The 11,671-nt window shown below is 52.1% G+C and overlaps 1 protein-coding gene across 1 annotated transcript; it reads right to left on the reverse strand.

Annotated features, from left to right (window-relative positions):
- Positions 1-1,997: 1,997 nt before the first annotated feature.
- Positions 1,998-11,462, reverse strand: scaf1 (SR-related CTD-associated factor 1). The gene is made up of 10 exons (XM_028985274.1): positions 11,278-11,462; positions 10,818-10,871; positions 10,602-10,733; positions 10,414-10,493; positions 9,208-9,308; positions 5,672-9,130; positions 5,464-5,546; positions 3,834-4,151; positions 2,724-2,852; positions 1,998-2,597 (listed from the first exon to the last, which is right to left on the reverse strand). The coding sequence occupies exons 2-10, from the start codon at positions 10,869-10,871 to the stop codon at positions 2,436-2,438; spliced, it is 4,518 nt and encodes a 1,505-aa protein (XP_028841107.1). The 5' UTR covers positions 11,278-11,462; the 3' UTR covers positions 1,998-2,435.
- Positions 11,463-11,671: the final 209 nt, after the last annotated feature.

The raw sequence follows: 11,671 nt of genomic DNA on the forward strand, positions 1-11,671 counted from the left end.
GGGACATCGTGGACGTGGTCACGCTGCACATTCTTGTCCCGCATCGCATTCCAGGTTATCCAGGAAAACAGTTTGTAATTGTTCTCAAAACCACATTTGTCATTTCTTGTGACACGATCCACTGTTGGGACTTGAACCAGATTAGCGTGCAAGCCTCTGTAGGCTAAAACGCTTTCTTTCCTGTTTATTGGGGGGAAAACGTCTCTGACTCCACCCCGCCCCACTCCTCTGGGATTGCACTTCCTGGACGAACAATGTCTTTTGCACAAAGAGGCGCAGGTTTGGCCCACTTCACGTGCGTATGTGTCCAGAATCCAGACTGGATCCACTGCTTGACAGGAAGCAATCAACAAATTTACCCACAAGAGAGGAAACATGGAACCTAAATAGGGTGCTAGTGGCCTAGCGGGTAACACACTCGCCTGTGAACCAGAAGACCCGGGTTCAAACCCCACTTACTACCATCGTGTCCCTGAGCAAGACACTTAACCCTGAGTGTCTCCAGGGGGGGACTGTCCCTGTAACTACTGACTGTAAGTGGCTCTGGATAAGGGCGTCTGGTAAATGCCGTAAATGTAAATACTGACCCTGTGCCCTGCTTCAGCTGGCGTTCTATTGCCTCACTCGGGTACTAGAAAGTGTTCCCAAACGTCGGCGCCACCCTCCCGGACTGGTTTGCGGTTGAACTCAGACAATATAAAAACGCTGACTGCTTGGGATATGGCTGCTAAAGTGGAAACGTTTTATAACGCTCGTCGCTCTTGTGCAAACACTGTCACAGCCGCACGCCGGTGAGAAATGACATTTGTCACGTGCGCCGGGCCGCACCAGGACGTGGCCCGGCGCGCTCGAACCAGGACGCCACGATTCCAGACGTGCACACAGAGAGGCCAAACAGCCGTGGCGTGCATACGCAAATAAAACAAGTCCTTCCACCGCGTCCACAGTCATGCACGTGTGCGGGCGTGGCATCTGGGGCATGCTCAGGAGCGCACTAATCCCACCCCCGTATGCGCCACAACTTGTGATTTCATTCCAACGGAGCTTGAAAAGCGTCTGGAGAGGAGGAGAAAAAAATAAAACCGTTGTGACTGTTCTACATTACCTGATTCTCAGGGTTCTTGTTTAGAACCAGGGCAGACCGTTCACGTTACGGGGCCAAGGTGCCACTGAGCAAAGCACCGTCCCCACACACTGCTCCCCGGGCGCCTGTCATGGCCGCCCACTGCTCATCAAGGGTGATGGGTTAAATGCAGAGGACAATTTTCACTGTGTGCACCGTGTGCTGTGCTGCTGCGTATCACAATGACAGTCACTTCACTCTCACGTTGGTAGGAGCGAAAGCGATGTTGGCTTTAGAGAGAAGTAAGTCGTGGCCCGGCTACGCACGGCTGAAGAGCGTGTTCAACAAATGCGGCAGCCAATTCCTCTATCAGCACAGAGCTGCCACTACAGCGCGAGTTGACCTTTAACTTCCCAAATACACCATTATGAAAAGTCCCGCAGCAGGAAATGACCCCTAGGACGAAGTCTGGCACTGATAACACAACCCGTTCTGGTGGAGGGTTTCCAGACGCGAAGCCCCCGTTCCTCCACGTGAAATGTGGCTCGGCAGAGATACGAATCGATTACAACACGATGCTTAAAATGGGAAATTGCTGAATAAAAGCCAAAATCGTTCTGTGGCTTTCAGTGCCACATCAGGGTAAAATTGGCCGCCCAAGTTGCACAACTTACAAGATACGATACTGCCCCGTTGTAAATTTAATTATCTCTCCACCTTGCTGCATTGGTTTCTGTTAAAGCTATAAACGCACACAGGCCGCAATGGCTGTGTATAAAGTCAATGCCATGTCGACTTTAAATGACAACCATTGTGTGCCATCTTCCATCACTAATCGTGACCCAAAAGGCTTGGCTTTGTGAACAGATTATAGTCTGCATAATGTGATATAAACACACCTCCAAAGAGGGGGGGGGGGGGAGAGACAAAGAGGAAGAGTGCCAAATGTCTATATTTAGTCCATTCGTCCACACAAACACAAACCAGAGCGATGAGGAGAAGCCTGCACACCGCCCACCGGGAGGGAGGTCAGAGTTCATGTAGTGTACTTACATTATGTACAGGCTCTGTGTGCACATTCATCCCCAAACTCTTCCACCAGGCCTGAGTGGAGCAGTCTGTGTTTTATACATTATGCAATTTTGCGTGTGTGTGTATATATATATATATATATATATATGTATTTTTTTTCATTATTCTACCCATACATCTGTACAGCAAGACAACAACATGGGGGAATTTCACTGTGGGTCAGGCATTAAAAAATGAATAGTCTTGAAGGGCCCAATCACGTGCAGAATAAAAACACAGTCCTCCAATAGCTAGTCCAAAAAAAAAAAAAAAAGGGGGGGAGAAGTGGGTTCTCATCCAATCAGGAAGACGACTGAAGAGGAGCGGGGTCCCTGTCGCCATCCCTCTCCTCCTCATCCATCTTGCGGCCATGCTTCCTGAAGTACTTGTACCGCTGAACGTAGAGCTTGACTAGGTTGCTCACCTTCACTGGGTTGATCTCTCCTGTTCTGCTGTGGCAGATCTGAGACGAGAAGGAATAACAAAATAATTGATTTTTTACAACCATACTGAGCCTCAATGTTGATTAGTTAATGTGCAATCATATTATGATAGGTTTTATACATATATGTGTATTTATTGTCTTTACCTTGTGCACTGCTTTCCTAAGAATGTCTTTATACTCGTCTTTGTTGATATCCTTACGCTGGTAATATGGCTTGATGGCCAACTTCACCTCCTCCACTGCCCTCTCCTGGGTGTGGAGCTTCTTCAGGTACTGGGAGAGAGATAGCAAGCACTGCTCAGCACTATAAAACCGACTAAGCGCGTTATTCACGGTTAATCCAAACATCGTGAACTTCCTACACACCTAAAAGGCCTAAAAACACATAAAATAAAATACACATTTAATATGCCGCTGTGGGCTGGTGCCTCACCATGGGAGTACAGGGTGGTAGTAGCCTAGTGGGTAACACACTCGCATATGAACCAGAAGACCCAGGTTCAAATCCCACTTACTACCATCGTGTCCCTGAGCAAGACATTAAACCCTGAGTGTCCCCAGGGGGGGACTGACCCTGTAACTAACGATTGTAAGACGCTGTGGATAAGGGTGTCTTGTAAATGCTGTAAATGTACAGCGTTTATGCCACCTAGTGGTCAAACAAAACAATACAATACAATACAAAAAAAAAAAAGCCTGACGTCTGAGAGGGGATATCAAAAGCCTTTGATGTGTTTGTCAATTTTTTTTTTTTTTAAGATAACATTTTTATGCTAATGGTTTTATTCTGGGGCAGTGGTGGCCTAGCAGCGGCCCAGTAATCAGAGGTTCGAATCCCGGTCCGCCAAGGTGCCACTGAGCAAAGCACCGTCCCCACACACTGCTCCCCGGGCGCCTGTCATGGCCGCCCACTGCTCATCAAGGGTGATGGTGAAAATCAGAGGACACATTCCACTGTGTCACCGTGTGCTGTGCTGCAGTGTTTCACAATGACAATCACTTCACTTTCACTTATGCAATTTCCCACTTGTGGGACTAATAAAGGTTTTTATGTTATCTTATCTTCACTTATTCAGTCACATTTACTGATGTTCTTCTACTTTCAGCAGCAAATCAACTGCCTCCATCTCCCCCGGTCCTCCGCATCTTCCTCTTCAGCACCATGATGGTAATTACAGCACCGTATTGTAGTAAATTGCAGCAGACAGAACAAAATTAGACGAAAGAAAGAAGCCGAAAAGGTGAAACTCTCACTTTATCTGGATCTTTACTGTCACCATCCCATCCTGCCTCGGTCGAAGCACCGGTCCCACCCGACAGTCCTGCTGGCAACGGAGGAGGCGGAGTCTGTGCGCACCCACCGCCCAACGAAATGCCTTGGTGCAGGTGTGTAGGAGGAGTCTTGGTGCAGGCAACCAACGGCAGCGAGCTGTGAAGTACGAACTGAGAAGGGTTGGGGCCGGTGGGCGTTGGCAGCGGCGGCGGGGCAGCCGCTTGTGAGGAGGAAGAACTTGCGGAAGAAGAGGGGGGAGCGTGCGGCTGTGACTGACTCTGATTGGCTTGAGAGAGAATCTGCAAGACACAGAGAGAGGACATAAAATAAATAAATACATTAAAACTCACCGCACAAACACCCACAGCAACGAACACTGGACACGCACAGTGTGAACCTTCACTGGTCTCATGATACAAATGCGATTATCAATGGATCACGACACGTGCCATCAATTTTATTTTATTTTTTCAAATGAGAGTTAAGGTGAGCGCAGACTGAACGCAGCTCAGAGCTTCCACAGTGTTTGGTCGGCTGTGCGCTCGCATGGAGGCAATACGCAAGTGAAGTGATTGTGAAACACTTCAGCGCAGCACACGGTGACACAACGAAACGTGTCCTCTGCTTTTAACCACCGCCCTTGGTGAGCAGTGGGCAGCCATGACAAGGTGCCCGGGTAAGCAGTGTGTGGGGACGTTGCTTTGATCAGTGGCCACCGCTGCCCCGGGAGTTGCCCCCTATGGCGTTCAGAAGGTGTTCATTTCAAACGTCTGTGTGGACCAATCTCCCACCCGGAGCAGCGCCGTACTCAGATCAGGCCGCCACTTTTTTTCGGTACTACTTTTTCCTCAAAGACTTTAGGCAAGAGAGACAACAACAAAAAAAGAACTAAAAATAAATAAATACAATGCACACAATATAAAAAAAGATCTCACTAAGTAAATCAATTCTGTATGAGTATTATAGGAAAAAACGGCGATTTCGTCATATTCGAAAAACAATAATGATAATAACGTGTGCAACTCTAAACCCACATAATAATAACCCCGTTAATTAAAAAGAACAAGACGATGATGTCGTTTCTGGAACTTTACTGGGTGATACTAATAGTCGGATTCTGAGGCTCGTAAAATACTCCAGGCCTCCACACCTTGTGAAATTCTTTGCTGGTATCGCTAATCGAGTAGCGCATATTTTTGGAGCCTTAGACAGGACATGCGGTCCCTCCTCAATTGAGCCGGCATTACTTTTTAACTCGAATTAAAAAAAAAAAAAAAAAAAAAAAACACCAAGCATAGTCATTATGGCATATGGGACAGTGGTGGTCTAGCGTAGTCAGGAGGTTGCCGGTTCAAATCCTGATCTGCCAAGGTGCCACTGAGCAAAGCACCGTCCCCACACACTGCTCCCCGGGCGCCTGTCATGGCCGCCCACTGCTCACTCAGGGTGATGGGTTAAATGCAGCAGACGAATTTCACTGTGTGCACTGTGTGCTGCGCTGCTGTGTATCACATGTGACAATCACTTCGCTTTATAATTGATTATTTTATGCGTTTACTTTTATGCACCGACGCTAATGCTGTAATTTCAACCCTCCTGCTGGACACTTACTTGACTCGTGGCCTGAATGAACTCCTGCGCTTTCGCCCGACTGGCAATGTTGGCCTCCTCCATCTTAAACAGGAGCGCGGTCACTGGAACACACAGATTGGAAGCACGTTTAACGGCATTCGTTAATTAAAAAAAACAAAAAACAACAAGTGAGACGCTCGAGAGCGCCGGCGTTGGAGCGGGGGTGCGGGTTCCTGTCAGAACTTACGGGCCAGAACCCCTCCTGCGGTGCAGTCAACTCCCGTCTGCAGGCTCCACGGCAGGGGCGGGGCGGCGAGAGGGGGCGGGGGAGGAGGCGGAGGCTTGTTGGCCGACGACGAAGACACGGACGAGAACGATGAGGACGAGGGGTCCGTGGTTGAGGGGGCCACCGGCTGAGGGAGGGCGGAGGCGGCCGAGCCGGCGGCGCATGGGGGCAACGTTTTTGGCTCATCGGGGAGGGGCTTGGTGCTGGAGGCGGCCTGAGGCGCGTTAGGCCCCGCAACTTGGCCGGGCAGGGGGCTGGGCGGAGCCGGGAGGGCGGAGCCGCTCTGCGCCGGCCGGGGACACTCCTCCGAGAGGAAGGACGGCTCCGGCGTCTTGCAGCTGCTGTCCACGGTCTGAGAGTCCGGCGTGGACTCTCGCGTGTCCCGCGCAGGCGGAAGCGCGAGGGGCGGGGTGTGGGGAGGGGAGGACGACGGCGGCAGGACGCTGGTGGATGAAGACGAAGAAGACGACGAGGACGAGGAGGACGAGGGAGCCGGGGCTGGGACAGTCGAGGGAGGGCTGGAGGGCTTTGGCACACTTTCCGGCAGAGCTCCGCCCCACGTGCCCAGCGAGCTAGCGGACACTCCCTTAGCTTCAGCCACGACCTTCTCCCGCAGCTTCTTCCCAGGCCGCCGCCGCCGCTTGGCAACACAGGACGAGGTGGGAGAAGAGGCGGACGAGGAGGTGGACGTGGACGTGGGTTTGACCTTCTTCAACTTCAGCAGCGCCGGGCTGGACGCGGCGAGGACGTTCCTCGGCTTCAGAGCCTTGCTCGCGTCCTTGCTCCTGCCGGGCAGCGACAGCGGCTCGGAACAAGGCTTCAGGAACGGCGAGCGGCTCTCGTTGTCCCTGCGGAACACCACCGCGATGGACCCGCCCACGACCGACGGCGCCGCGGCCCCGCCGGGCCCCGGACCGTCCCCGCCCAGCTTGGCTCCGGTGGTGCTGCTCACGCCCTCCCGCACCAGCACCGACACTTTGGACTGGAGCTTCCCCTTCCGGCTGTTGCCGCCCAGCTTTTTGGACCTGCCGGGCCGGCCGAGGTCCTTCTTGCCGCTCTTCTCGGCGCGGCCCTTCTCCTTCCCGGCTTTCCTCGCTCGCTTGGTGGAGGAAGAGGTGGGAGTGAGCAGGAGGGATGAAGAGCCGGAAGGAGGTGGGGAAGAAGAGACGAGAAGGTTCTTGCTCTTGCCTTTGTGTCGAAGGGCGGCGGAGGCGGACTCGGACTGGCCGGACTTCTTGCCCGGTCGGGACTTCTTTTTGCCGTGGTGGCCGCTGTGCTTGGCCGCCGCGGTTTTGGGTTTGGGGCTGGGGACAGGGGGCTCCGGCGGAAGAGGAAGGAGCGGGGAGTCTTCCACAGAGTAGTCGGAGTCGAGAGCCTCCCCGTCCAGGGACAGCGCGTCCACCTCCGGCCGCTCGGGAAAACGCTCGGGTTCGTAGCCGCGGTACCGCGGCGGGGAAGCAGAAGACGCACGAGAGTGGCTCTGGCGCTCGTCCCGGGCATCCTTTTCCTCCTCCTCCTCCGAGCGTCTTCGCTTCTTCCTCTTCTTCTTGTACGGTTTATCTGAAGGCGGACTGCGGGACGGTGACCCCGGCACCGTGGTGGTCGTTGTGGTCGTGGTGACCGTGATGGTGCGCTTGATGGCGAAAAGGTCCGAGCCGTTGAGGTCTTGAATGGACGGCGGAACGACGGGTCTCCCGTCCCTTCTCTTGTTCCTCTCTCGGTCCCTCTGCCGTTCCTTATCGCTATCCCTCTGTTCTCGGCCGCCCTTTGACCTGCTGGACTCTCCGTCTCGGTCCTCGCGTTCTCTCTTTCTCCAGCCAGTTCCTTCCGAGTCGCCACTCCGCTCCCGGTCACCTCTCCTCCTGTCGCGGTGACCGTCCCGGTCGCGGCCCCGGTCTCTACTTCGGTCGTGGTCTTTCTCCCTGTCCCGCTCCCGGTGGTGGTCACCAGAGTGGCTGGACCAGGACCTGCGACCGTGTGCGTGGCGTGAGGAATTGTGGGAAGGCTCGGGGGTGCTGCCTCGTCTCTTCCTCTTGGAGCTACTGCTCCTACTGCGTCTTCTCCTCCTCTCGCTCTTGTGTTTGTCTTCCTTCTCGCTCTTCCGTTCTCTGTTCCTCTCCTTACGCTGCCGGCTCTCTCCTCCACTCCCCTCCTTACACTCCTTGCGCTTCTTCTTCTTCTCCTTCTCCGACTTGCCCTCTTTATGTTTCCGTCGCTCTCTCTCTTTTGAGCTTTTTGACGACTTCCTACTTTTGGTCTTTTCGGGGGAGAGCGAGGGCGAGGCGGGCGGAGAACCGGGCGGCTGACACGCCGGAGGGAGGAGTGGTGCGGGGGGAGGAGAGAGAGAGGAGGAAGGACAGGAGCGGTACCTCTCCTTCCGCCTGCTTGTGAGCTTTCGCCGAAGATCCCCCAGGCCTACGTGCGCGGCGGGCTCTTCGTCCCAGTCGCCCTCGGCCCGGACCGAGACGAAGTCCTCTCCATCCAGGACCCGTAATATGCGCTCGGGTTTGGGGGCGCCGCCTTGGAGCTGGGGATCCTCCGCCCGCTCCCTCCTGCTCTGCCTCTCCCCCATACCGACGATCTCACCCTCCTCGATCTCGGAGTGCTCAGAATCTGCCGCCCTTCTGTCCCGGGCCCCATTTCTATGCAATCTCTTCCTGGGGGGACTCATTGAGGGCATGGTGGAGTCCCCCGGTCGTCCCTCACTCCCATCAGCTTGCTCCATCTCAGCCATCTCCTCCTTTACCATACTGCTGCTGCTTTCCTGCTCATCTTCTTCATCCTGTCCACCATCTTCCTCTTTTTCAGAACATGGAGAACCTGTGGGCTTGAAAGGGTCATATTTGTCCCCCTCCTCGTCCTCTTCCTCCTCCTCCTCTCCTCGTCTTTCTCTGTCTCCCTCTCCATCTGTGGGATTGAAGGGGTCGTAGATTTCAGTTTCCAGAGTCTCTCTCTGTCCATCACCATCAGGGTGAGAAGATGAGTAAAAACGAGCCGAAGAATTTGAGGAGGAGGATGGTGGGGCTTGGAGAGGATTATGAGGTCCTAATGAGGAGGACGTCGATGACACAACATCCCCTGTTGCACTGTTAACTCCACCCGTGGCAGAGCGGCCTCTGGCACTGCTGTCACGGTAACCAGTGGTTTCACCACTAGGTGATGACGATGAGGACGAAGGGAGAGACGAAGGTGACGATGGAGGAGAGGAAGGAGAAGAAGGAGATGCAGACGGCGAGGAGGGCAGGGGACTCTTGGCTGCCTGGTGAGACGCAAGATCCATGGACTGATCCCTCCAAAATCCTTGGTGAACAGTAACGTCCACAAACCAAGTTGGAGGTGAAACTGTGAAGTAGCTACAGCCTCGCAGAGCTTCTTTCTGATCGAGAGATTTTGCCCCAAGAGGGAGGTTTGCAGGAAGACCTGCAAAAAAACACAAACGTAAGAGCACAACATACAGCTCACAGTTCCAAGACGACAATGGTTTATCGATTTCTTACCGCTCTTTCTTCTCCCAATATAGGGTGCCGCGGATGAAAACATGGCAAGATATGAGCCCCCCTCCACAGTCACTTCTGCTCTGAGCTCGACGAAGTCCTCACTGCAGCAAAACCGCATTTTTTTAAAGCATTCTTCAGCCCGTTTGACAGCATGGTTTAGCATGTAGAGCTAAGAATAATCTTACAATGAGAAATTGTGTAATTTCTCAGTCAATTATGCTTTCATTTTTTAATGGATGAATTCATAACATTATGACGTTCAATAGTAAAACTGCACTAACACTAAAATGGAATCAGATCTGTGCCGAAATGAGGGTTCCCAGGCAGATTAGAAATCCCAGACTTTTCCAAGACTTTCCCAGACCAAAAAGTAGAATTTCCATGACCTCTGGCATAAAGAAATGTCCAATATAACGTTTGGGCGCTGAGAAGAAAAGGAAACAATATATATACACGGATTGAATAGATTTCAAGAGTGCATTTACATTGTTATTGGCGTGTTGAATGGAACAAACCAAAACCTCATCCAACATACGCCACATGCATCTTTGACTTTGGCTGAGCCGGTCATTAAATTCTTCATTTTCAAGCCAAATATCTGGAAAATTACATTTGCCTGGCATGTTTGGAGAGGTAGCAAGTATAAGGACTTCACAAAAAAAAATTTGTGTTCTAGAACGTTGCACATTGTAAAATACACGTCAGGTTTTGGCCACTGCACTATATGCTATTAACAAAATTCCCTGATAATTCCCTGATCCATGGGAACCCTGTAAAAAAAAAACCTGAAACAAAACTCAACTAAAATAAACATCTCACTATTTTTCACTCTCGCCTGTGAGGCTTTCAGTTTTGCTGCTAAGAGTTCGGGGGAATTGGAGCAGTCACTTGAACACCGGCTGGCAAATGAGGCGAAGCCCCGCCAAGACAAGAGATCTGTGCTAGAACTGCAAACAAATCCAGACCCGGCAGCACAAACGTAAAAGGGGGCGAAGTGACTGAAGAACTAGACTCAAAATCTCTTCCAAGCTTTCGTTTTACCGTTCAACGCCTGGTTCTTGTTTGATATTAGGAAAGTTTTGGTTTAATCTTTTTGGCACAAATTTGATTCCACACACTGACCAACATCCACTCGCATTGCGTGGCAAAAAAAGTGACTTGATTTGAGGCCCCGGGGTCTCTATTTACCCCCATTTACATCCTTACCTTTGCATTTCTTGCCGTGTGAGTGGGTGATCGGAGATCCACGGCAGCAGAGGCTCCGTGGGAACAGGAGAAAGGGCTCCCTGTGATGTGAAAGGTCTGCATTCAGTTACGGGCGATAGTGGAACATCATGGCCATGCAACACGACTCCCTCTGGGCTTGCGTTATGGATTGCAACTACCCATCTCACCAGTTCACTCGGTTCGTCATCTACGCTCTCGCCGTTGCCTTGGTAACACCTCAAGCCCAGCCTCCTCGTCCTCCTCCTCCTCCCTGTAACGTTTTCCTCCTCTTCTTCACCTTCCGTGGAGCCCTGCTCTACCTGAGAGCATTGGATGAGGCGGAGAGAGTTAACGGTTATTTGGACAAATGACTAAAGGCCAAGCCAAGCGTGCGCAGCACACACCTTCTGCTCCGGCAGGCCTGCTCCGTCGCTGCTCAAGTCTTCCTGAGCCCCCATCTGAGGAGGGACAAAAAGAGACACTTTTAGGCGGATCCTCTAACCCACACCATCCAGTGTCCTATTTCACCACCCTGGCAACCCTGTCAGGCAGCATCAAAGGCAAACAGAAGGCACTTAGTACGTTTCGAGAACAGAAAACTAATAAAGAAAACTGGAAGACGAGGTGTCTGCGAGCAGTCCGGCGTTGGCCGTCTAGCCTGCAGGCGTGCGACCGCTGTGATCGGAGTAGGGGGGAAAAAACAAGATGTCAGATGAATAAATAAATGACACGCGAGCTACAAAACTGGCCTTTTGCTGTGAAGAATTAACTTGCGAGCGGACTGCACGCCTGCTCAGCCGCATACCGCTAACGAGGCATGCTAACAAGCCAACTGTGCAACCTGAACGCGTATATAAAATGTACCTCCGCGTCACGGGGCAGCTGGAAACGGGGCGAATAACCCGCGACGCCGCAAGTCCGCGGCGCGGCCCTCCCGCAACGTAATCACAACTTGAAAGGTGTGTTAAGAACGTGACTAGTATTTTCCTCCTGAGCACAATGAAAGGCCCAGCCCATCCGCGGCGGCCATTTTGATTCCCCCACCAAACTAAAGCGGTCGGTGTTGAATGATGGGATTTTTCGGGAGTGCTTTGCATTCTGGGAAATTTAGTCTTCCTGTCAACCCCGGCTCTCAGTGATTTACGTAAAACTGTCGTCCTCTTGACTGCTTTTCTAATCTTATAAAACCAGGTAAAATGGGAAAAAAAAAATTTTTTAGATGTTTTCGCAAAGTTTTCTAGTGTTAGGTTAAATGATT

Source organism: Denticeps clupeoides, chromosome 7 (genome assembly GCF_900700375.1).
Source record: "Denticeps clupeoides chromosome 7, fDenClu1.1, whole genome shotgun sequence".
Lineage (NCBI taxonomy): Eukaryota > Metazoa > Chordata > Actinopteri > Clupeiformes > Denticipitidae > Denticeps > Denticeps clupeoides.

What these genes read in the sequence shown, in the direction of transcription:
- scaf1 (XM_028985274.1), bottom strand. Translation starts at nt 10,871, where the DNA reads ATGGGGGCTCAGGAAGACTTGAGCAGCGACGGAGCAGGCCTGCCGGAG. An exon ending in TATTGGGAGAAGAAAGAGCG is followed by an intron (nt 9,131 to 9,207) that starts GTAAGAAATCGA and finishes GTTTTTTTGCAG; the next exon opens with GTCTTCCTGCAAACCTCCCT. An exon ending in CGCAGGAGGGGTTCTGGCCC is followed by an intron (nt 5,547 to 5,671) that starts GTAAGTTCTGAC and finishes TGTGTGTTCCAG; the next exon opens with TGACCGCGCTCCTGTTTAAG.